The 26,242-nt window shown below is 40.7% G+C and overlaps 2 protein-coding genes and 1 long non-coding RNA gene across 6 annotated transcripts in view; 1 reads left to right on the forward strand and 2 right to left on the reverse strand.

The window, feature by feature from the left end:
* LOC118145800 (uncharacterized) overlaps window positions 1–26,242 on the forward strand; it is a 55,697-nt gene that overhangs the window by 391 nt on the left and 29,064 nt on the right. For 2 of the 3 annotated variants that reach the window (XR_013522889.1, XR_013522891.1), the window contains exons 2-3: window positions 7,613–7,829; window positions 21,150–21,241. This is a non-coding gene — a long non-coding RNA (uncharacterized LOC118145800). The remainder of the gene's footprint in view (window positions 1–7,612; window positions 7,830–21,149; window positions 21,242–26,242) is intronic. The other variant, XR_013522890.1, reaches the window with a different exon arrangement.
* LOC108593806 (olfactomedin-4-like) lies at window positions 703–7,835 on the reverse strand. 2 transcript variants are annotated; one of them, XM_017977854.4, is made up of 7 exons: window positions 7,739–7,835; window positions 6,236–6,298; window positions 5,826–5,978; window positions 5,239–5,463; window positions 4,569–4,734; window positions 3,686–3,845; window positions 703–2,060 (listed from the first exon to the last, which is right to left on the reverse strand). In XM_017977854.4, the coding sequence occupies exons 1-7, from the start codon at window positions 7,805–7,807 to the stop codon at window positions 1,337–1,339; spliced, it is 1,560 nt and encodes a 519-aa protein (XP_017833343.3). In that variant the 5' UTR covers window positions 7,808–7,835; the 3' UTR covers window positions 703–1,336. The 2 variants fall into 2 exon arrangements, with proteins under 2 accessions (XP_017833343.3, XP_054097960.1); XM_054241985.2 differs by lacking the exon at window positions 5,239–5,463.
* On the reverse strand, window positions 16,603–18,858 carry OR52H1 (olfactory receptor family 52 subfamily H member 1). The gene has a single exon (XM_017977857.4). The coding sequence runs from the start codon at window positions 18,780–18,782 to the stop codon at window positions 17,835–17,837; it is 948 nt and encodes a 315-aa protein (XP_017833346.3). The 5' UTR covers window positions 18,783–18,858; the 3' UTR covers window positions 16,603–17,834.

Here is a 26,242-nt window from a genome sequence, read left to right on the forward strand (position 1 = left end):
GTGCTCCCATATGGTGGGGAAAATGTTCCTCTGTCCTAGGAAGCTCCTTCTTCCTACGGGTAACCAGGAAGGCTCTTCATAGGGACATTCCAAACTAAATATGAATGAGCTATTTTTTATAATACATATTTTATTCACATATCACTTGATCTCTTCTACATGTCATTATAGCAGAAGTTTTAGAATGATTTGTTTCAATGTCCTAACCCACTCTTGTGTGCCACCTTTATGGCAAAGCATTAAGGGGGAATGTGGTCTGTAAATCAAGAGATGAGGTGGTTGTAGTAACATTCTTTAGGTGCAGGCAACTAAAAAGCTGGATTATTGGTCCTATATAATTTGGAGAATTGTGTTTGATTTTTATTTAGAAGCTGATGACATTTCTATTAATAGATATGTTAAAATGTATATTTATGTCTATGCTGATGTTTAGGTGCAGTGGGAAATAATTTTTTATATGAATGAGAACATATATGTCTCATTGAATGTATATAGGAAAGTATATGCATTTCTGTGTTACTAGGAAGGCTTCAGGGTCTGAATTTTATATGTTCCATCAGCCTGCCTGGAGAGGGAGGAGCACAACACAGACAGGTAAGGAACAAGCAAAGAGCTCAAGCCTGTATTGAGCTTCAAGACAATTCAAGCCTGTATTGAAGACAATCTAAGGGATGACAGACAGTTGGCCAGGAGACATTCTGCTACCAAACCAATGATTCTTTATTGAGAATATCTAGACCCCCAGCACCATCCATGTCAGATCCTTACCATGCTGTGTTGCCAATTGCTAACTTACTACAGCAAGACTCAGGCCTAAAGCAATTTTCTTGCAATTGCCCTCAAAAGTGAGATCAATCCGGGACAATGAAAATTGATTTTCAGACCAAGATTTTGCCCCTTTTATTCCCAGGGACTTCACAGGAAGGTAGATATAAGAAAGGGAATGTTTATATCCCACTCTAATGACTAGCTCCCTTGCAGCTTCTGCACTGGAATCAGATGTTCTCAACTCAAGACTGACAATTCTAGATCACAGAACTCTCAAGTTCTAGAAGCTGGATTTATGATTCTCCAAAAGGAATATAATATGCCAAAGCATGAAAAAGAAAGGGTACCATTTTGTTAGCTAATACTTTACTTTTTCTCTATCAAATCCACCTAGATCATTATTAAAAGGAACCTTAATGTGCTGATTGAGATATTAATTATGTAAGGAACTCACTACGTATGATCATTGCCTCCCAAACATTAGGCCAATCGCCAATTTGGGATGTGGTCCCCCTGGAGGTAAGGAAGAGGACATGCATCTACCAATGCTCTGCCCAGTCCTGGGGTCTCAGGGTCTGAAAGCTTTGTTAGGTTTGACAGGTTTTGGTGAAACATGAACCCCAGAGGGCCTCTTGGCTGATGGTCTTGGTAGCCTGCTATTCATTGTCAGGAAGGTGAGGTCATAATTTATCAGGTAACCATCATTGAAGACATACAGCTTGTGGTCTGAGGGGCAGTAGTTGATGCTCTGCAGCTTTTCCAGCATCTTGTCCAACAGGATGCTGACGTGGTGCTCCTGCCCAGTGGCGGTGTCAAAAGCATAAAAGATCTCCTCTTGGCGGGTGCTCAGTGAGTGTAAGGCATAGAGCACCCCACAAGCCATGAAGGCCCCTGACAGGGCTGGCTTGTACTGGCTGGTGTGCCAGGTTTTCTCCACTTCTAGGGTGCTAGTGTTGAGAAGACTCACAACAAGATTGCCCTTGCTCTCTTCAGTGGCATAGAGCACCCACAGCCCCTTCTCATCACCAGCAAAATCTAAGTCCTTCCAGGGCACACCAGCATAGGAAAAGCGGTTATTATAGGTAGCACCAGGCAGCGGATGCCGCAGCACCAGGGTGTTGGAGGAAAGGTCCATCTTGGCCATGTCACTTGTGCCATAGTAGTTAAAGTACATAAAGTTCTTGTACACAACATTTCCACTGCCATCACCATAGCCCATCTTCCTCTCTTCATAGTTTGTCAGCAGCACGAGGTCATTATAGGATTTGTACAGCCGATAGTAGTCAAAGTACCTAGGCCAAGCCCCCACACTCAGAATTATTGGGTGACAGAAATAAGCATGATAGCAAACAGCTATAAAAATGTGCAGATCAATTTGCTAATTAAGAGCAGGGGCTTTGCCCTCAAACAATTGACTTTTAGTTCATCTTTTACTTACTCATCCATGACAAAACAAATAATTATTTTAAAAAGTTACAGTAATAATAATAGCTACAGTGCCCACTAGATGCTATATATGCATAATCTTAATTATAGTAACAGCACTGTCGGGTAGGTTTTATCCTCACAGATGAGGAGACTAGGTCTTAGAAAGGTTAAGTCATTTGCTCAAGGCCACACAGCTTATAAATAAAAACTGTAAAAAAAAAAAAAAAAAAAAAAAAAACAAGCTACTTTATTGACTGTCAGGACTGACCAAAATAAAGCAAAGAAAATAATTAGTAGAGTATTTGTTTCAATGAGCAATCAAAACATAGTAGCTATGATTTTTTTCTTCCTCATGGACATTCTTCTGTATCTAGACTCCACGGCCTTCCTTCCTTCCACCTGTTCTTGAGATGCAAGGTTCCTGTAACAGGACGTATTTCTGGAGCTGGATCCAGGGAAATCTGTTCTCACAAGGTCACATTGGAAAGTTCCTTAAACTATCTGTCAGTTAGGAGTAATCTTACCTCCTAACTTTGGTCAGTAAGTCCTAATTACCCATAAGGATTTTGAGAGGGTTCCAAGGCATGTAAATATATTTTATGAGCTGCAAAGTGTAGCATATATGAGTTATATGTTACAAAGTATAGCCTATATCATACATTTTATGTAAGCATAGAAATTAGAGAACATTATTCCCAGTGATACTAATTTTCAAGAACACTAATCTTTCTGAGTTGAGCTTCAACAGGGGCTCTTCAATAACTGCTGCAACCTGTATTCATGTCTTCATGTCTCTCTCTCACAATGGGTCTGCATCACATTTTCACAGACACTGACTTCTAACATTCTGTGTGTTGGTCCTACCTCCCTAGCAAGGCTGACAATTTATTGAAGGTCTTATTCATCTATGTATTGACTCTTTAAGTCATTCTTTTATCTAATAAATATGTATCAGCACCAATGTTGTACCTACTTTTCTATATAATCTCATGTAATCCTCCCATATATTTATAGTTATTTTCATTTTACATATGGCTAAAAAAGGATCTGATACATTAATTCATTTTCCCAAGGTCACTTAGCTTAAAGGGCAGTACTGAGTTTCAAACACAGATTGGCTTAAGTCCAAGTCTCAAGCTTGGCCAGAGACGTGTTCTGAACTTCTAAGCAGGAAGTTAGGATTGTGAGGCCCAGATGTAAAAGAGTTTGTCCTTTACATAGAATCAGAGTAGAAGTAGAGCCATATTTGAGTTACTATGGGATTAAAATTTTTAGACAGTGGATTTGTGAAGGAAGCACAGGGCAGTCTGGACCATGCTTGTCTCATGAGAAGAGCATTAGGAGGTGACCTGTCAGGCCTAGGCTAGGTTTGCTTTGGAGCATACTTAAAATAGAGAGAATCAGCTGCCCTGGGGCTACAAAGAAACCTTCGGGTCAGGGTAGGAGACATTTGAAATTAACCGGATTGCAGAAGTCACTCAGGGCTCACCTGCCATCTGTACGTAGAGGGGCCACCCAGTAAAGGGAAGAGGCTGGATTGGCTGCAGAGTCTCGACCCCAGGCACCTGCCTTGTATGAGAAGCCTCTCCAATTGAGCTGCACCACAAGGGGTTTGCTAACTTTCTGGAGGTCTCCATGGGCACAAGAAGCTAGAGGAGAAAGCAAGCAAGATATGAGCCAGGTTTAAACATACAACTCACAGATAGCTGAATGTGAAAGTATAGTAATTATGTGTGGATTTGAGTTTATACTTATGTACCTGAGTGCATATACAAGCATATCAGCAGGTTGATTTTGCATGAACATAGACTATTATGTATGTCTGATTATGGGTGTCCATATGTCTATGCATACCTATGCCCATATATGGGAATATATCAATCTTGGTCTGCAAGATTATAATCTCATATAATCTCATGTAAGATGAGACACACAAAAAGAAATGAAAGATTTACTCTCTATCAAGATTTATACTTTAGCCAGGTGCAGTGGCTCACGCCTGTAATTCCAGCACCTTGGGAGACCAAGCCAGGTGAATCACCCGAGGTCAGGAGTTCAGACCAGCATGGCCAACATGAAAAAACCCTGTCTCTACTAAAAATACAAAAATTTGCTGGGTGTGGTGGCGTGCACCTGTAATCCCAGCTACCTGGGAGCCTGAGGCTGGAGAACCACTTGAACCCAGGAGGCAGAGGCTACAGTGAGCTGATATTGTGCCATTGTACTCCAGCCTGGGTGACAGAGCAAGACTCCATCTCCAAAAAAAAAAAAAAATTTGTACTTCCCTACCCTCAGTTTACCATAGCCAATATGCACTCCCAAACTGGTCTCTGGAGAGATAAGACTTTGAGAAATTCAGTCTGTGAACTCACCCCAGGGGAGGGGTGGTCCAAGGTATCTGGAGCCCTGTTCTTTCTCTTTATCTCTTTCACATTCACTTAGTTGACTCTCAAGGACATCCACCTCCTTTTGGAGAGCACCAAAGCTGCGCTGGTCAGAGTCAGCCAGAAGCTTGAGTGTGAGACTGGCATTAGTTACCTATGGAAATGAGATGCCCGGGAAGTGGGTTGCAGAGTGTTCTTAAAACTGAATTCTGGCTGTCATATTCCTCAGCTCAGAGTTTTCTTCCCCCAGAAAGAAATCATGTTAGAAATTGTCCAATTTGTGAGGTTAGAGAAGTCAGGAGGCTGTGACAGGGAGTGGTTTTTTTTCTTTTTTTTTTTTTTAAGACAGAGTCTTGTTCTGCCACCCAGGCTGGAGAGCAGTGGTGCCATCTGAGCTCACTGCAACCTCCGTCTCCCAGGTTGAAGAGATTCTCCTGCCTTAGCCTCCCTGGTAGCTGTGATTACAGGTGCCCACCACCATGATGGGCTAATTTTTGTGTTTTTCAGTAGAGACGGGGTTTCACCATGTTGGCCAGGCTGATCTCAAACTCCCGACCTCAGGTGATTCACCTGCCTCAGCCTCCCAAAGTGCTGGGGTTACAGGAGTGAGCCACTGCACCCAGCAAAGGAAGGGGTATTCTTTAATCCATTCATATACCTGGCTCTGGAGTCGATAAAGGAGGTCCCCAGCCACACTAACGCCTCCCTTGGCCTTAAGTTGAGTCACCAACTTCTGTGCTCCCTCCAGCTCCAGGCGCAGCAGGTTGAAGGCTGGGTTCTCATAGGGAGAAGCAAGGGTGCTGGGATTCCTCAACTCCAGTATATGGCTCATTTCCAGAACCTCATTTTCTTGATCTTCAATGGCAAGTGCATACTCACTGACCTGGGTCAGTGGAGGATGAACAGGAAGTTGCTCCAAATGTCAACACCTGTGGCTTCTCCCATTCGGTTGCATCCTCCCGGGAAAAAATTGCCCTATTTTCATCTTCCAGTGGACCCATACCCATTAATTCATCCATTAGTATGGGAGGCACCCCCTAAATAAGCCTCTTTATAGTCTGTTACTCTCACTGGAGATCCCAAGGATAGTACAGAATTTCCCTTCATTCTAAGGATTCATCTCAAAAATGAGGGCTGTGTCACTTCCTTCAATTCATTTTCTACTTCCAGGATTCATCCCCATGCTGTGTTTAATAGACTCTGCTTGGATAACTCCCAGTCCCAGCCCACAGATCAAGCACTTACTCTGGATAGCTTCTGCTCATACTTGCAAATGAGCTCCTGAGCTGTATTATGTAGCTGTTCCAGCTGCTGCAGGGGGATGGTGTTGTTGGGTAGGTGAACCACACAATGGCATGTGCCTCCTTCATCCACAGAGCTTGACACACTTCTCACCAGCTGCAAAGCATGGCCATAGGCACACTAAGCATAATGAAATATGTTGGGGCACCATGGGCTGTTTGCCAACATGAAGCAGAAGAGGTTAAGCCTACTTTGGAGCGCCAGAGGAGCCCTGCCTCTGCACAGGGGTTTCTTCTTGACTATCAGTTTGGGCATCCCTCTGTTAGGGGGTTGAGTTATACTTCCCTTGATTTCCCAGCATTGAAGCTTCAGGTCCCTTCTAGCACCTATTGGTGGGGCCTACCTCACCCTACCTCATGCATTGGCTGAATGTGGCTGCAGTTCACCTTGCTGGAATCCAATTTTCCTTCAAGGCTCTGTGGGAGAGAGCAAAGCTGGTCTGTAGAGGTGTGTTAGGGGATAGGCTTAGGAAGCATCAGTTGTCTACAGTACCCCCACTCTAGAGATCTGGAGGATTCCTACAACTTTACCTTGTATTGAAGACAACAGGGACAGAGAGTTTCAAATCATCAAAGAAGCATTAGTAGTAACAATACCATGATACACCAGTCTAGATGGATATTTAGCACTCACAAGACATAACAGAGGGTGAATTGTAACCCACATTCTATAGTTGAAAAACATGAGGTTCTAAGAGTCTAAAACTATCTTGCTAAGTTATATGACAAATAAGTGACAATGCTTCAAGCTGCCCCCAGGTCCCATCTTTGTTCTAGATCCTATCCTCTGACACCTAAGGAAGTGGCAGACATCAAAGCTACGTTGGAGTTCGTATGCAACACAGGGCAAGAGGGTAAGGCTGGGAGGCAGCTCCCTTGCCTCAGCTAGATAGAGAGAGGGAGATGTTCTACAGAGGTGCATAATTTGATCTTTCCTCCCCTGTCATGTGCCTATCATATTACTTGCCTACTCAGAGCCCAAACCCACTAATTCCATAGCCATATTTATGAGTTCTAATCCTGACTCTGGGACATTGGGCAAATTTCTTAATTTCTCTGTGCCCCATTGTCTTAATAGGTATAATGGGAGAAAATGTGACCTTTATCTTATTGTTTTAAGAATTATAAATACAGCTATAGAGATGATAGAAAGATTAGATAGATAGATAGATGATAGAGAATATTTGTAGAGTACTTAGAACAGTGCCTTCCCTGCCTCTGACAAGAGTCTTTATATTAGTTATATTTCACTAAATCCATCTCTTAGTCTCATTTTGGAGCTGGATAAACCAGCACTAGATTCAATCAAGACTCCTTTCCAACTTTTTTATTGTGCATGCAATACATGCTGAGGCTTCCTTACAAAGTCTTTCAGAATTAAAATGTCTGTGGACCCTGTTTTTCTCTGAGATGTTTTCTCTTAAGATGATAGCTTAATCTGGTTATGTCTTCAGTCTGCAATTCCAGCCCAATAGTTTCGCTTTTGGAGGATAATAAAATAAAGATTACACAGCCTTTTATAACTGCCTTGAGCCATTGCATCCTGAGCACAGGAAGAAAGTGGCAGATTTTTGCAGAAAACAGAGCCTCATAATTGAGTACCGTATACAGCCCAGAGTTCCTTCCTCTATTGGCTTTGCCTTTGTCTTTCTTTGCTCCCCTTGTGCCCATACATACAAGCAAAGGGAAAATCAGAGCAGAGTGTCCCATCTTGCTTTTCTTCTTCCCTAGTTCTGTCTACCATCACTTTCTCCCAGAACCTGGAGGTTCTTGAACAGAATCAGAGTGAAAGAAGCCAGGCCAAAGCACCAAAAAATCTCCATCTACTGCTGTAATCCCTCCACCCTTTGCCTGTACCTGAGGCTCTCCTGGGAGCACCAGGGACAGTAGCTGTAGAGCAGTCAGAAGAACTGTAACAAGCTGCATCTTGCATCAACTACAGGATGGAGTAAGTACTTGGGGCTCCCCTGAACTTTTATTTCTAGTCTAAGTAAATAGTCTCAGTAGGAGGGGGCATAAATTTTGACATTTGAAAGGGCTGAGAGGATGAAGGGGGTGTGGAGGGGGTATGGAAAGGGACAGATTGCTGCCTCCAAACATGGGGGTTGTGAGTTTATTACTACAAACAGGGTCTTCCTCATCCATCCCTAGTCTTAGATCTTCCCCCACCCTGCTGGGCCCTCTTGTCTAAACAGATTAAGGTAAACCTGAGACATCCTGTGGGGGCCCTGGGATGGGTCCCTTTCAGGAGGGATTATGATGTTTCCCTCAACTTTGAGAAAGGGAGGTCTCAAGAAGGAAATGCAACTCTACCTGTTCAGTCTCAAGAACAGAAGTCATTTACTTAAGTGTGTGCACTTGGATGAGGGCCAAAGTGTATATCAGGGGGAATCACTTCAGCAACACTCTAATGGGCTGCTCTGTTTCATACCTTCCTTCACCCCTAGCAATTTGTCTGCTGTGCTATGCCAGCTACGGTAAACTTTTCCATTCATTTCACTATTCAAATGCAATTCCCTTGGTCTTAATGTCAGCTGCCTCTGCTCCCTGTCCTTTAAGAAAGCCCCCTTCCAATATTTCCTAACCTGCCACAGGAGGCTGTGGAGCTTTAAGTCTTCTGGCCTGTGAACTGCCATTATCCCTGTAGAGAAAGAAGACTGTAGTTCCTGAGGCCTCAGTGTAGGCACTGAGTCACAAAGCTCAGTGCTCGTAGTGCCAGCCCTGCAAAACTATTCTCTTTTCTTCTGCTATCTCTCTTGAGTATTTCTCAGACAATTGGTACTGTCACATTCACCCAAGTGCCTAGGAGAATGTAAGATTTTCTGTGAAGAATGTGTTGTTCCATTTTTCTATTGAGGAATTTTGTCTTTGTAGCTCTACTACCTCTATCCTTTATTGTTTCTTTATTTTTCACAGACCTTTAACTTTAGATAATATGGCTGCTTAATATAAAGGTCCTCTGCTTACTCATCTCATCCTTTGGAATCCTTGCTCTGGCATATATACATAGTGGAGAAAGGTATATGAAGCTGCCACTTCCCTTCTGGGAAAAGATCTGAGAAGTTGTGTGGCTATACGACTCCAGGAAGACATTCCCAGAGCTCCGTTGGACGATCCTTGCTAAGAGATCATCCTTATCTTACTTTACATATCCTCACCCTCTCATTCCATGCTCAAGGCCAGAGATCCATTCTTCATTAGCTTCTCTAGCCTGGCCCTGCTGTAGCCATGGGATCCAGAGGAGCATAGAGGTTAGGAAGGTAAGAGAGGAATAGTTTAGGAAACCTAAGCTTCATGAAGCAGGAAACCTGTCTGGGATTGAGGTACAAGTGAGTAACACTAGAACTAAGGCATCTTACAGAAGAAGGGACATACGAAAGGAAAAACAAAAGAACAGATAGAGCATGAAGCATGACAACTGGTGCTGGAGTGGTTGTCCCCATATTTTGCCATCTATGAATAGCCCTTAGCACAAGTTGAAAACACCAGAGTAGCCTTAATATCTGATTAAAGTAGGGAAAGAGCTTAGTGAGGGAGCTACAGCATTGTCCACTCTCTTCACATCTAAAGCCAACAGGTCTTCCAAGCTCTAGGTATTAATCACCCAGGTCAGAAACCATGCCCATTTCCAGAACTGTGTTCTGTTTTATTCACATAATACCATTTCTCCAGCTCCTCCTGTCTTCATCCCCTCAGCAAGCAGAGTCCTGCTTAGTGTCACACATTGTACAAAGGGCCCAACTCAGAGACATCTTTCATTAATCTGGTTTTGGCTAGATAAACTGATGGAGAAAATATATGATCCTAGTCCTCAGGCTGTGTCCTAGACCTCCTAGCCTGTCACAGTCTGGGACCAAACACTTCCATATGTGTGTAATCTGTCTATGGAGATCAATACAGACTTAGAGATATCAGGAATAGACTGGGCGCTGTACAGCTTGGCAGAGAGAGGTCAGTTCAGCGTACTCTGCCTACAAGATGGATGATAAAATAGGGCTGGAGTGAGCATAGGTCCACCTGACAACAGAGGATGGAGATGCTTTAGTCAGAGATCTACCCAGACAGGTCCTGCAGCATCACTTGGTCATCTGGGCACACATGCTGAAAAAAACAGAGATCATGTTTATTCCTCTGGGGAGGCCCTCTCAGGGCCCACTTCTTCACTGCTCCTGCCCAGAAAAGACAAAGCAAGTGCCTGAGCTTGTGAATGATCTGTCCAGTTGGCACTCCATAGACACAGGACTGAGAGCTGGGGACACCACCATGTAGAGGTTAGCCAATAGGATGTCAATATGGCTGGGTACTGTGTGACAACCAAAATGGTGAGTGAGGAAGGAGAAGAGGGCAGGGGTATAGAAGAGATCAATGACACCAGCATGGGTCCCACAGTTACCCAGAGCCTTGCAGTGGGTACCACAGGATGGCAGGCAGCAGACAGCACAGAGAATGAGGGCATAGGCAGCACCTATGAGCCCCACATCCAGGGCAGTGTGGTGGCCAGGCCATACCAGATGTTGGGGCACATATCCAGATGCCAGCCAAGCTACACCTATGTGTTCACAGTATGTGTCGGGCAGGGTCCACTGCCTAGAGTAAGGCATTCTCTTAAGCAGGATCACAGGATTCACCATGACACAGGCACCACGGGGTCACAGCCGCCACAGCCACTAAACCTACCATACGCTGGGTCAGCAAAGCCCCATAGTGCAAAGGCTGGCAGATGACCGTGTAGCAGTATACAGCCATGGCCAGCAGCACTGAGGATTCAGCAATGGAGGCCACATGGACAGCAAAGAGTTGAGCCAAACAGGCTCCAAATGAGATCTCACTGGACAAGCCCCAAAGTACAGCCAGAGCTCTGGGCACTGTGGATGTGGCCAGAACCAAATCAGCAGCTGCCAGAAGCTCCAGCAGTTGGTACATGGGTGCCAAGAATGCCTTGTTAGCAACTACCAGCCCCAGGAGAAGGGCATTCCCTACCACAGCTGCCATGTAGAGCAGGCACACAAGCACAGAGATCCAGGCATGCTGAGCTTCCAGTCCTGGCACCCCCAGCAGGACAGAGGGACCAGACCCAGAGATCAGCAAGGTCTGATTGACAGCTGGCAGTGCAGGATCCAGTGATCTGTTTCCGTCTGGCTGTGTCCCTGCAGGATATAAATGGGGCCTATGAGAGGCAACCAGCAATTGTAGAGAGATTTTAAATGAATGAGTGTGATGCTAGGGCTTAGGGTGCTAGAGCGTTTGCCAAACACCCTCTTTGTGTGAGGCACTTTTCTGGGGATTCATCAGATACTCAACTATGAATTCTCTAACAGTCTAGTGTGTTTGCTAACATTCTCATATGACGAATCAAAGAATTTTGTTCCTGAGAGATTAAAAAACTTACTCCAGCTCACACAGCAGGTAAACAGAAGAGCTAGGATTTGAATCTAAACTCATCTGACTTAAAGCCATATTCTTCTAATAGTCCTCACCTCTGGGTATAATGATCCCCATCATTCCAGGCACAGGAGACATTGGGTTATGTTTTCACTAATGTCTTGTGTCAGAGGAAGTAATTCGTGTTCTCTACATTGAATTCTTCCAACTAGAGTACAGCCTCTGTGTTCCCTCCACCCTAGGGGATATATAGGTCGGAAGGAAGGAAGCATATTAATAGAATGGCTATTTTCTACTCTATTCACTGACAGATGCTCAAAGCTCCTGTTTCATGATCAATTTCCAGAAGCCACTTTTTAAGCTCAGACCTCAAACTCTCCAAAACATTTCATTTCTCCAGTCTGTCTGGCACATTTTTCCATCTGCCCATGACTTCTTACACCTCTTTCTCCAGGTCTGGTCCACAAGAGATGTAGAAATCTGGTTGCCAGAACTTAATTTGTTCTATAACCAGTGTGAATATTCATCCCTTAACTCAACTTTGTGGTTCTTTTTCCTCTGTTCTTTTTCCATGAGAAGATATGTTGGGTTCCCCATACTGGGGGAAACTTTTAGAGAGTAGAGGGTAGGAAGAAGGAGAGGATCCAAAAAAATAACTATTGGGTACTAGGCTTAATACCTGGACGATAAAATAATCTGTACAACAAAACCCCATGACACAAATTTACCTATGTAACAAATTTATACTTGCACCCCTGAATTTTAAAAGTTAAAAAGAAAAGAAAAAAAAATTGGGGTTCTATAGAACTCAGTTTGAGAAAATCTGAGGCTCACTAAGGATGTAGAAGAGCATCAGGGCTGGGCTGCAGTGGAAGGGGATGGGACTAGATACCATGGCGACAGTGCAACTGACGGTCTGCTGAAAGTGGTCATGGGGAGGCAAGGGAACACTCTGCTTACCTGGATTTCAGTGGACAATTAACAGCTAAAAGAAAGCTCTAAGGTAAGGTGGGCTTTCCGTGCCCCACTTGAGAACCAGAGTTATGTCCTTGAACTTCATGAGAGATAGAATCTGATATCCAAACCTGTACTGAAGACTGAGGAACATGGGGCAGGTGAGCAGAGACTAGAATATCTGGTCCTGCTTGAGATCTCAAGCTTCCCACGCAGCCCTCTTGGCAGCACTGCCTCCCGGGGCTTCTCTCACATCCCCACGCCCTGACTCCTGCAGAGTAGAGACAGGCAATAAAGTGGACGAGACTTTCTCACGTAAGAGTCATATTGGCTTAGGAGCCAGAACTTCCTTCTAAAGGATGAGGCTTTGTCAAGTTGCAAAAACTTGACCCTGCCACACTTACAGTGGGGCCCTAGGGGCTTCTCTGGACCTTGGGGACATCCTGGCAGGGCCCAACTTACCACAAGGCAGGCCCAGTCTTTACAAAAAAGAACAATGTCAGCTCCCTCAGGGTCTGGAAATGTCTCTCCCAAAACCACAGGGCAAGCACAACACGTACATTAAAAAGACACTTAAGAAACACAAGAAATTCTTGTACTCAAGGTGTGGGCTCTACTAGCACACTTCCTCTTGGAAAAGTTTCAGAGACAACTCCCCCAGATTACTCACGTCTACAACACACATTTCTCTTTCCATTTCCTCCCATAAGCTATGTGAAGGGGAGGAAGAGGAAGCTGAGGACCCCTTTACACCCCTGCCCTCCCAGCCTCAGCCTCTGCCTTCTGTCTTGTTCTTGGCAGGAATAGCTGCACCCTTCTCATCTGCCATACTACTCCTAACTCCTATTCAGTATGGTACTGGAAGTTGTAGCCAGAAAAATTATGCAGGAGAAAGAAATAAAAGGCATCCAAATTAGAAGGGAAGAAGTCAAATTATCTCCGTATGCTAACAATACAATTTTATGTATAGAAAACCCCAAAATTATGTCAAAAAACCTCTAGATTTAGTAAATGAATTCAGTAAAATTTCAAGATAAAAACTAACATACAATAATCAGTAGCATTTCCATGTACCAATAACAATCAAGCAGAGAACCAAATCTAGAAGGCAATCTCACTTATAATTACTACCAAGAAACATGCCTAGGAATACCCTTAACCGAGGAGGTTAAACATACCTACAAGAAGAACCATGAAGCACTGATGAAATAAATTGTAGATGATGCAAAGAAATAAAAAATAACCCATGCGCATGGATCAGAATAATTAATATTATTAGAATTGATGGATACACCAAAAGTTCATACTTCACCACTATGCAATATGTCCATGTAATAAAACTGCACTTGTACCCTTTAAATTTATACAAATAAAAAAGATACTAACATAGCAGCTAAGATTAGAATAGCATTTTAAAATCTGCAAAGCAGATTTATCGACATTTTTTAGTCCTAGTACTGACCCTATGAGCTGAGCAAGATCGCATATAAGAACTAAAATACAGCATAACCAGCAAAAAGTTTATGTAGCCATAGAAATAAATAAACCCTCCTGGGGCAGAGGGTAGAAAAATAATAGCAGATGATTGAGCCAGAGATAGAAAGTAGAAGGAGGAATAGAAGACATCAGTACAGACACAGTTTCCTTTTTATTGGGGTTTCTTGCACCATATGTCTTTCATGAGAGCCATTCACATGTATTAGTGTATAATCACGGGTTTGAATGCCTACTAGGATGAAAGGAGTATGTGCTTTTAAATTGTTTCAATTCTGTATTATTTATTATTCCTTTCATAAACTTTAAAAAATATTATCTCTTGGTCAATCCATTTCTCAGCAACATGGTAATAACCAGAAGAGAATAACAGAATACTAGAAAATCTTCTGGTATCTGTGAGCATTTTTGCAAGTTGGCACAGAAAATGGAACTCTCATAAAGTCAGATGTGGCTTAATTGTAAGTAACTAGAGTTCACATTGAAGTAGACAGTATGATAGTGGTTACCAAGCTGGAGAGTCCATGTTCAACGTTTCAGTTAGACTAGAGGAATATGTTTTAGTGATCCATTGCACAGCATGGTGACTATAGTTAATAATAACGTATTGAATACCTCAAAATTTCTAGAAGAATAGATGTTAAATGATCTTACCTGAGGTGATAAATAAGTTAATTAGCCTGATTTAGTCATTTCACAATGTATACAAATATAATCACATTACAAAGGACCCTATAATATATACAGTTAATGTTTGTCAATTAAAATTTTTTAAATAACCAAAATGTAAATTAATTAAAATTTTAAAATACAACTAGAATTGTATCATAAAAGTAGGCTCTGAGAAATGCAAATCCAAACCACAATGAGATACCATCTCACACCAGTTAGTTAGAATGGCAATCATTAAAAAGTCAGGGAACAACAGATGCTGGAAAGGATGTGGAGAAATAGGAATGCTTTTACACCATTGGCGGGAGTATAAATTAGCTCAACCATTGTGGAAGACAGTGTGGCGATTCCTCAAGGATCTAGAACCAGAAATACCATTTGACCCAGCAATCCCATTACCGGGTATATACCCAATGGATTATAAATCATTCTACTATAAAGACACATGCACACGTATGTTTATTGCACCACTATTTACAATAGCAAAGACTTGAAATCAACCCAAATGCCCATAAATGATAGACTGGATAAAGAAAATGTGGCACATACACACCATGGAATACTGTGCAGCCACAAAAAACGATGAGTTCATGTCCTTTGCAGGGACATGGATGAAGCTGGAAACCATCATTCTCAGCAAACTAATGCAAGAACAGAAAATCAAACACCACATGTTCTCACTCATAAGTGGGAGAACACATGGACACAGGGAGGGGAACATCAGACACCGTGGCCTGTGTTAGATGGTGGGAGGTTAGGGGAGGGATAATACCTAATGTAGATAATGGTTGATGGGTGCAGAAAGCCACCATGGCACATGTATACCTATGAGACAAACCTACACTTTCTGTACATGTATCCCAGAACTTAAAGTATTTTTTTATAAAAGTAGACTCTGATATTCCCAAATTGTTTTCCTTCCTTTGGAGTCTATTTTCATAAGCATGAGGCTGTGTTTAATGAGAATATCATTGAACTGGGAGATAGCAGATTGTATTCTAGCTCCACATTCATAACTTCCTTCCTGTATGCCTTGGAAAAGTTATTTGCACTTTTTCATCTTCAGCTTCCTCTTCTGAGAATGAGATTTGAATAGTTTAAGTTCCACAGCATCTGACCCTACCCTTTCCGATCCCTCATGCCCTATCCCCTCCCTTGATCACTCTGCTACAGCCACGCTAGCCTTGTTTCTATCCCCAATTCATGTCAAGCTTTTTCAGCCCTAGAGTATTTTCATTTGCTGTCCTCTCTGCCATTGTCCTCCAGGCCAGTTTTAGTCCATCATCTTATTCAAATTTATGTTTTTTCATTTGTCATATTAATATTTTTGAGCAATGAACTGGTTTCTTGGTTTTATTGCTTGTCACTCTCCCAAGAACATAAACTCCATGAAAGCACAGCAGAGACTCCTCATAATCCCAAATGGTTAGAACAATATCTATATTGTTATATATATATATAGTCCTCAATAAGTATTTTCCAAATGAACAGATGATTTTCTTTTCATAATTTAACTTTTGCTTTTAAGTTCTTGGGTGCATGTGCAGGTTTGTTATGTAGGTAAACTTGTGCCATGGGGTTTTTTTGTACAGATTATTTCATCGCCCAGATATTAAGCCTAGTACTTATTAATTATTTTTCCTAATCCTCTCCCTTCTCTCATTCTCCACCCTCTGATATGCCCTAGTGTGTGTTGTTCCCCTCTATGTGTCCATGTGTTCTTATCATTTAGTTCCCACTTATAAATAAGAACATGCAGTATTTGGTTTTCTGTTCCCATGTTAGTTTGCTAAGGACAATGACCTCCAGATCCATCCATGTGCCTGCAAAGGACATAATCTCATTGTTTTTTATGGCTGCATAGTATTCCATGGTGTATATGTACCACACTTGTTTATCCAGTATACCACTGATGGGCATTTAGGTTGATTCCATGTATATGTTATCGTAAATACTGATGCAGTGACCATATGCATGCATGTGTCTTTATAATAGAGCAATTTCTATTTTTGGGGGGGTATATACCCAGTAATAGAATTGCTGGGTCAAATGGTACTTCTGTCTTTAGGTCTTTGAGGAATCATTACACTATCTCAATGGTTAAACTAATTTACACTCCCACTAACCATGTATAGTGTTCCTTTTTCTTTGTAACCTCACTAGCATCTGTTATTTTTTTTTTTCACTTTGTAATAATAGCCAAAGAATGGATGCTTTTCAAAACAGGATTTATTGGAGAAACTTTATTGTTCAAGTAGAATCTTATCTAAACACTTAATACACAAACTAAACTAAATAATATCAGATCTCCTGTGATTGTGGAAAAAGAAGACAAGACACTTCCTCCATGTAACCCTTGAGATGCACCTTAAGGCATCCTCTCAGAACCGAGCCCTTTAGGATTGTCTCAGAAACCACTGGGAGAGACCAACTCTACATTTCATAACAGTTTATGATTACGCTTCTACGTTCCTTCTTTAATCACAACATATAGTATTTTCTCAGTTCTAATGCTTACAAAATTTTGGTGCTTTTTTCCATGGATGTGTTACTTTATTGTAGCGTTCCCACCCTCATTCCCTCTCCTCACTGTAAAAACGTTTCTTGCAATCAAGGAACTGCAGTATGTAGAACAGAGTTCCACAGGTCCTCGTGGCTAGATTTTTACCGTAGTTTCTAATGAGCTGGCTTGAAGTCCAATGTGTGTGCTGTGGGAACTGCAGTTTTTTATTCAAATCTCTAACTGTTTTGAGGGGTTATATTCTCCCAGTACTACCTCTGCAGCTCACTTTCTCAATGTGTCTTGGGGCCTAGAAGCTACTCTCCTCTCCCAGCACCAAAGCCCACAACTGAGCCATTGATCAATATGCTAATTCACTCATTCCCTTCATCACACTGCTGATGTAACACTATTTGCAGCAGACTTGTACTGAAGATTCTTTGATTTTTCATTTTGTGTGTATAGAGAGAGGAAACAATTAAAGGGAATTACAGTGAAACATAAAAGGAAAATAATTAGAATCCAATGTTATCATTAATGTTCTCAATATCCATCTGATAATCCTCTAGATGAGAAACTTCTCATTGATCTTTTTACTAGTTATTCTCTGTTCCTGAGTGTTTCTGTTCTACTTAATACACTCACTTATCACAGCTGCAAATATCAATTTCCAAATTTTTATTTCTTTTTCAATTTAGAGTAATTTAACTCTCTGTTTTCATCTCCTTCTTCCTGATCATATTCTGTGCAGCCCCCTATTTCACAACCAAAGAGGTCATCAGGATTTTTTATATACATAGGACCATAATTCTCATACAGATCATGCCACATTCTTGCTCCATGAAAGCAGCTCCAGGTAGTTCTTGCTTTAAATAGCATTTGCCTTTTCACTCTTTCTACATTTCTGTACATTAAAAATTTATTCTGGTTATTCCATCGCCCAGTAAGACATCATCCTGTACCCTTAGTAGAAAACAAAAGTATAACCTTATCTCTCATCTGCTTGGTCTTCACTCCATAAACAATAGGGTTGAGTGCAGGTGGGATAACAATGTAGAGATTGGCAAACATTATGTGGAAGCTGCGAGAGACATTGTGTCCAAAGCGATGGGCAAGGATGGAGAAGAAGGCAGGTGTATAAAACATGAGGATGACACAGACATGAGAACCACAAGTGCTGAGAGCTTTCTGGCGGGCATCTTGGGAAGGAAGGCGAAAGACAGCACAGAAGATGAGGGTGTAGGAAAGAGCAATGAGAATCACATCCGAGATGACTGTCATGATGGGAACACAAAAGCCATACCAGATGTTGATGGAGATATCAGCACAGGCGAGCCGGGCAACACCTATGTGCTCACAGTATGTGTGGGGTATGATGCGTGTCCTGCAGAAAGGCAGGCGTGTCAGCAAGAATACATCTGGCAGGATGATGCAGAAGCTTCGGAAGGAGATGCCCATAGCAATCTTGATGATGGTCTTGGGAGTCAAGATGGTGGTATATCTCAAGGGAGAACAGATGGCTACATAACGATCAAATGCCATGGCCATCAGAATGGCTGAATCTAGGACAAAGCTATAGTGAAGGAAGAACATTTGTGTAAGGCATCCTGGGAATGTGATATCTCGAGCCCCCAGCCAAAAGATACTGAGCGTTTTAGGCACACCAGCTGTGGACAGGATGAGGTCAGTCATGGCCAGCATGGAGAGAAAGAAGAACATGGGTTCGTGAAGACTATGCTCCACTGCAATGAGGTAGAGAAGGATGCAGTTTCCCACAACAGCTACAATGTAGATGATACAAAAAAGAATCCCAATCCACACGTGGAATTGCTCCAGGCCTGGGATCCCTACCAGAATGAAGGTTCCTGGATTGTAACTGCTCAGGTTGAAAATGATCATGGCACATGCAGATGGCACAAATCTCAGGTCCTAAAGACAGAAGGTGATGAAGGAAAGTTAGAGAAATTTGAGTAACTCTCACTTTCAACTAATCATTATTATAGCCTCCTGAAGATAAAATGACCTTGTAATTTATCATCCAAAATGGAACCCGTTTGAAATGAACAAAGGTTAAATTTGGTAATAATGGTCGCAACATGCATAAACCAAGATTGTTCAGATACAAATAGATATATTATTAGTCTATGTGAAGAGAATCTCTTCTTTCTTCTGTCCTCCCCGGGTAGCTTACAGAGCTTCTCCAGGAAGCCTTCCAGACTGGTTACACTCTTTGTAATACACTGTTCTCCCATACAAGTTAACAAAGTACAGAATATACTTTTTCATGGGTTAGTGGATTATAGCTCACATGACCTTATGGACATAATTATTTAGGATCTGCTCGCTCTGTCATTATGAATTTTCTGTTTCTGCCCCAAGACAGCTACTTGCTTCTCTTAAAGCTACCTGATGTCTGTGGCTCTTAGATTTGTAACATCAACACCTCTTTATTGCCATCAAAAAACCTAATTCAGTTCAGCAAACACTAGATGAGTTCCTATGCTATGCAGGATAACATGTGTAAAAGTTTAAACTAGAAAAGTCCCATATAGCTGAAGCTCACTAGCCTTCTCAAAAAAAAAAAAATTGTAGTTTTCCAATACTCTATATACTACAGAAGTGTGTAATAGTCTAATACTGTGGACTTAATGACACTATCAGTCAAGGTTTCTGTCCAAACGGAAGATTGCTTTTTTTGTGAACATACATCTGTTAGATAGACACATCAACCCAAGACACATATTCTCTCAAACATAGACCCGTAATAGTTAAATTCTCAGGCATATCCTGGCCTACACTCACATTCTGTCATATATTTTGCTACTATATATTTACCCATATATAATCTTACACAATTATAAGCCCCCTCTCTTTCCATCTTCCCCACACATATGTGCTGAGAACATAAACGAAAGGTTTCATAATTGGATTTTGCCTATATTTTCATGATTTTAAATACAACAGATGTTCATGAAGTTATCCAAAAGCATTCACAAACACACATGGGTCCACAGACAGTTAATTCTCAGGGTTCTCATTTAACTGTCACAAGTTTGGTTATTTCCTAAAACCTCCACGGGTCCTATACATTCTTCCTTCCCCAGTAATGCCTCTACCAACCCTCATCAAACACCCATTGCATTACATAGAAAATATGTTTTATACCTGTAGATAATTCTATATGAATAGAAAGATACTGCGCATGTAAGTGCTACAGGTAATGAACCATGTAGCAAGGCCAAGGACTTACAGAATCAGAATTAAAGTGAGGCTTGTGGTAGCCATATGCTTCATATTCCTAACCTGAGAAGGCCAAGAATCGTGTTCAAATTTATCCCCACGCCTGCTTTTTATCACCTTCTTAGGCCCAGCTCACAATACTTTTCATTCCTCAGACCGGGGCTTATTTTATCCACTCTTCTTTTGGCAAAAGAGATTCTCTTTGTCTTCCTTTCTTACACATCCTTATCACAGGTGAAAACACCCTTCTTACAACTCAAACCTTCCTCTACAGTGTCTTCACATTCTAGATTCTGGGAACACAGTCTAGACTTCAGAGAGTGGGTCATAGCCCACCCCTCATCTACTGAGGATTCAAGGTTTTCCTGTTTAGTCACTGGCTCTCTTATCCACTGGGGGTATAGAATTCACCTGTTGCTGATACCAGAAACCTGACTAGGTTTTTCAGCCTTCATGTTGAAAATGCCTATGCTACTCACATACTCAAACAACATGTGGCATCAGCATACTGAAACTATGTATTAATACTTTGAATCACAGGTCTCCCAACTTGTCTGAGGTCATCCTTTTTTCATACATAGGTGGGGAGAGGTTTTCTCAAGATTTTATATTTCCATGAACTCAAATACAACAGATGTTCATAAAGTCATCCAGAAGCATTCACAGACACACGTGAGTGCACAGAAAGTTAGCTCTCAGGGTTCTCATTTAATGACCAGACAAATCCACAACATGGAACAATTTATGATTTTCAAGGCAATGCCATTAAAGGGGAAGGGGAATATTAGGTAAGGAAAATTCATTTCCAGATTGAAGTACATTTAAGAGATAGACAAATGCCATGTGGTTATGTTGTTATGTTATGTTTTATGTTATGTTATGTTATGTTATGTTATGTTATGTTATGTTTGTTATGTTATGTTATGTTATGTGTTATGTTGTGTTATGTTATGTTATGTTATGTTATGTTATGTTATGTTATGTTATATGTTTGTTATTTAAACAGAGTCTCACTCTGTTGTCCAGGCTAGAGTGCAGTGGCACAATCTCGGCTTCCTGCAACCTCTGGCTTCCCAGGGATTCTCCTGCCTCAGCCTCCGGAGTAGCTGGAATTGCAGGTACCCACCACCACACCTGGCTAATTTTTGTGTTTTTAGTAGAGATGGGTTTCACCGTGTTGGTCAGGTTGGTCTCAAACTTCTGACCTCAGATGATCCACCTGCCTCAGCCTCCCAAAGTACTGGGATTACAGGTGTAAGCCACCACACCTGGCCTACAGTGTGGTTCTTGATTGAATTTTGTTTAAACCAACCAGATATTGAATTCAATTAAAGAATACTTAGGGAAACTTAAATATGAACTAGGTATTGGGTGATATAAAGGAATTCATGTTAATTTTATCATTGGTGATTATAATATCATGGTACATACATACACATACACTCAGGCATCCACAGTATGTTACCAAAATATTGGCAGAGTGTATGCTCTGGAGCCTCAGAAAGCTAGGTTTCACAATTTAATCCTGGTTCCACAATTTACTAGCTATGTGAATCTGGGCAAGCTATTTAAATTGTATGATCTTCAGGTTCCTATGTTTTTAAAAGAAATTAATATTTCTAATTTTTATAGTTATTATTAGGACAAAATAATACACACTGAAAAATACCCTTTAATATAGTACCTGAAACATATTAAGCATGTAACAAGTTTTACTTCTTTATATTAGGTTATATTTTATATCATTAGTATTATTATTAATAGACCACACAGTGGAGAAGAGAAAAGAAATAGCAAGATGGATAAAAATTGGCATACACACATCCCAGCACACTTAGTTCTACAGTTTAGATTAGAGTTACGGACTCCTGTCATATGACTGAAACAGAAATTTCCTAACACTGCTGACTGTGGTCATTCTTAGCTGTGTAATTGTTCATCTGTTTTGATCTTTTCATGCCTATTCAGTGGAGCATATATACAAGTATTGGAGATCAGGGCCTCAGTTTATAAATTGGAGTTGCTCAGGGAAAAAAAATATAGTGCCCAATCCATGGCCCCTAAGAAACAGAGGCCTGGCATTTCACTCACTTTCTTTCTCTAAGTCTTGTCCCAATCAAACCCCTTCAAACAGCCAATACTCACCAAATCTTGGGAATCAGGCCAAAGGCAAAGAAGAAAGAGTGTGTTAACAAAGAAAATTTACAAGGGAGCAGACACACCAACCAAAAAAAATGAGTAAAAGGAAACAGAAGGATGTTAGAGAGGTTGATTCCGTGCCCATTTATTTTCTCTTGTCACTCACTGTTCCTTGTGGGAAAAAGGTAGGTAGTTAGAGGATTAGGGACTCCGACATGCCCTCTTCTCATCCTCAAGGGAAGAAGATGAAAAAGATTTTTATTAACCTTGTTCATGCCTTTTAGTTAACACTGTCTCTTAGGGTCTTTATTTATTTATTTGTGAGCTGATGTGTATGTGAGTGGAAAGCTGTGTGTATGTGCCTATCATATCACCCAGGTTTCAAGTTCATGTCCTCACTTACCAAATAAAGGATTATAGATGAGTTAGTTAATTTCCATTAAAAGGTGGTCATATTCACAGGGAGGGGAGCACTACACACTGGGGTCTGTTGGGGGGAATAGGGAGGGACAGTACAGGGTGGGGAGTTGGGGAGAGATAGCATGGGGAGAAATACCAGATGTAGGTGAAGGGGAGGAAGGCAGCAAATCACACTGCCACGTGTGTACCTATGCAACTATCTTGCATGTTCTTCACATGTACCCCAAAACCTAAAATGCAATTAAAAAGGTGGTCATATTAGTACCTGTCTCTTAAGATTTTATAAGTATTGACAAATTAAATAGGATATTGCTTATGAAAATGCTTAACATATTGGCAAACCCATAATATAGACAAATAACCTAGGGCAACTAGGGCAAGCTAGAAGGCTTGCAGCTGAATTTCTGACCCACATATTATAAGAGAATAAAAATTCATATCAGGTAGCAATTGTATTTTTAACCTCATTTTTGTATTAATTTTTTTAAAATGTTTATCTCTATTTTTCCTTTTGCCTTTTCACTTTTAGTAACTAGCAGAGCCAAGATCATTAGATATGTCACATAAAAATGCTACATAACATATAACATAAATATGCCACATAACAATGTGGCAACATAACAATGACACATAACATAACATAATATGTTATGTGGCAACATAACAATGACACATAACATAACATAAATATGCCACATAACAATGCCGCATAACACATAACATAAATATGCCACATAACACATAACATAAATATGCCACCTAACAATGTTTCTGAACCATGGTCCCATAAGATTACAATACCATATTTTAGAGTACCTTATCTATGTTTAGACATGTTTAGATGCACAAATACCATTATATTACACTTGCCTAAAATATTCAGTATAGTAACATGATGTGCAGTTTTGTAGCCAAGGAGCTATATATTATATTATATATATTATAGAGCCAGGGCTATATCATACAGTTTTCAGTAAGTATATTTTATGATATTTGCACAACAATAAAATCACCTAACAACTCATTTATGAGACTGTATCCTCATTGTTAAGTGACACATTACTATATTTTTATTTATTGTTTGAAAAATCCATCAAGTAATTTTGGAAACAATGCATGTAGCTATTGTCACATATTAAGAGATAGAATAAATTCAAACAAAATTCTCTGAGTCCAAAGAACATTCTTTTTTATTAAAACTATACGTTGAGAGTCATTGTAGAAATAAAAATTTAGTGACATGTGAATAGGGTAGTAGCACGGGGATGGGAAAGTAGTTGCAAGGTTAAGAGACCATGAACAACTCTGATATTCTGAGTCCAGTGAGAGTTTGAACTACTGCAGTAGGGGATGAGAGTGCCTGCACTCAACTGGGAAATCCAAGAGGTTATTTAGAAAAAAGCCACAGGCTTTGAGGACATATCAGATTTGAAGGGGAAATAAAACATTGACTATCATTGCTATTGGGCAAACACCTAAAAATAATTATTACTGACTGAGTGACTGAATGACTCACTATGACCAAGTTATGCATACTGTATTTGAAGAGATAATGAATCATACAGAGATACATTTTTGGCTTGCAACTACTTTTCTATGGAGATACAAACATGAAAAAAATTTGAGACCACCAGTGCTTCCAATTGGTCAAGTCTAAAACCCACTTCCAAGTCTGTACATGCTTTTCCCTTTTACTAGCCATAGAAATTCATCTTCCTCTTTTTATTCCTTTTGGAAAACTCCACCCAACCACATCTCATTTGGCTTCCTTAAGGCTGAGTGAAACATTCAGTTTTATCATTGCCTTATTCCTTGGCTTAATATGAACACCTGCACTCTTAATAATTTTTATGATTATTTGTTGTTTATTAATTTGATAAACCTTGCCTATGTTCCTAGTGTATTCTAGGTATTATACTTGATATTGTCTAGAAATGAACAATAGTGAACAAAGTAAAAACCCAGAACCTCACAGAGTCATCAAAGAGGTAGCTTCCTATCTTACTATGATGTAGAAGTAAACTGCTACGATGTATACATCTGAAAAACCATTGAGATTTGCCAATCATTATATTTCTTCATCAAAAGTTTTATAACCGCATTAAAGCAATCATAAGGAATTTCAAAAGTTCTTATTTCTAAAGTCAAAAAATATTTATTATTTCCTAGATTCAGAATTTACTTTGCTACAACTGAAATGATTGAGTAGACTTCTTCCTCAAATCACAAAGGAAGCAAAAGTCGAGTTCTCATTAATAAACTTTAGTCTGTCCTTTCTCTTGGGCGTCTGAATCCAGGTTCAATCTTTTACCTAACATATACTAGGAACTTGTCACTACCTCTAAGAGCTCAGGCACCTATCATTGGGGCCCCTTGGGAAAGAGCAGAAGGATTCTATTCCGGATCTGCTTGGTCTTTACTCCTAACATCTCACCTTAGTAACCAGCAGAGCCAAGATCATTAGATTCCACAACCATTACTCTTTTTTTTTTTTTTTTTTTTTGAGACAGAGTTTTGCTCTTGTTGCCCAGGGTGGAATGCAATGGCGCAATCTCTGCTCACTGCAAGCTCTGCCTCTCGGGTTCAAGTGATTCTCCTGCCTCAGGCTCTGGGGTAGCTGGGATTACAGATGTGCACCACCATGCCTGGCCATTTTTGTATTTTTAGTACAGACAGGGTTTCACCATGTTGCCCAGGCTGGTCTCAAACTCCTGACCTCAGGTCATTCGCCCGCCTCGGCCTCCCAAAATGCTGTGATTACAGGAGCAAGCCACTGCGCCCTGCCGCACGACTCTTTGATGTTGCTGTTAACCAGGTGACTGCTTCAAGTCACCGTGAGATGCCAAGAATTCATCTTGGGATGGAAGTGTAGCAAAGGATGTAAATGATCGCTGGAACTGTAATTTGTCCCACACACTGACCCAACCCAAATTTCAATGACTGTTCTGATATCCCAGACACTACACAAAGAGACAGGCTTGTAGACTAGAATGCTCTCTGAGATTGTGACGTTTTATGCCTCCCCTATGGAATGACATGAGAAAGGGTATGAAGCTCCATCTCAGTCCACCCTTAGGAATTAGTGAGGAAATCTTGTTTAAGAATCAATGAAAAAAAAAAAAAAAATCAGTGAAAATGGGTTTGTGTGCATTTTACAAATACAGAGGAGACCTCTAGTGGAAGAAAAATAGAATTGATATATTCTAAATCCTAGGTCAAACTAAAAGAAAATAAGCAAATTTTATAACAAAAGCTAATAGTTTTTGAAAACCTTTAATATGCTACATGAGACTGCTTTTGTAATTTTCTTAACAATTCCATGAGACAGGTAATAATATTATACACATTTTAAGGATGCAGAGAAAAGTAATTTGTCAAAAGCCACACAGGAGGAAATATAGCCCTGGGAATCAGACCCGCAAGCCTTCTTAGACCCTCTGTATATAACCAAAATTGCCTACAGAGCCTGTGTGGCAAATAACATGTATAATATCTACTTAGCAAAAGATACAAAATTAACCAATATAAAGAAAACATAGGAAACTTAAAGTATAAAACAA

This window comes from Callithrix jacchus, chromosome 10 (genome assembly GCF_049354715.1).
Source record: "Callithrix jacchus isolate 240 chromosome 10, calJac240_pri, whole genome shotgun sequence".
In the NCBI taxonomy this organism is placed as follows: domain Eukaryota; kingdom Metazoa; phylum Chordata; class Mammalia; order Primates; family Cebidae; genus Callithrix; species Callithrix jacchus.

Coding starts and splice junctions, on each gene's coding strand:
- LOC108593806 (XM_017977854.4), bottom strand. CDS start 7,807: ATGCAGCTTGTTACAGTTCTTCTGACTGCTCTACAGCTACTGTCCCTG. Junction 3,846..4,568: donor TGGACCACCCCTCCCCTGGG/GTGAGTTCACAG, acceptor TTTCTCCTCTAG/CTTCTTGTGCCCATGGAGAC. Junction 2,061..3,685: donor CCTCTACGTACAGATGGCAG/GTGAGCCCTGAG, acceptor GGCTTGGCCTAG/GTACTTTGACTACTATCGGC.
- OR52H1 (XM_017977857.4), bottom strand. CDS start 18,782: ATGATCATTTTCAACCTGAGCAGTTACAATCCAGGAACCTTCATTCTG.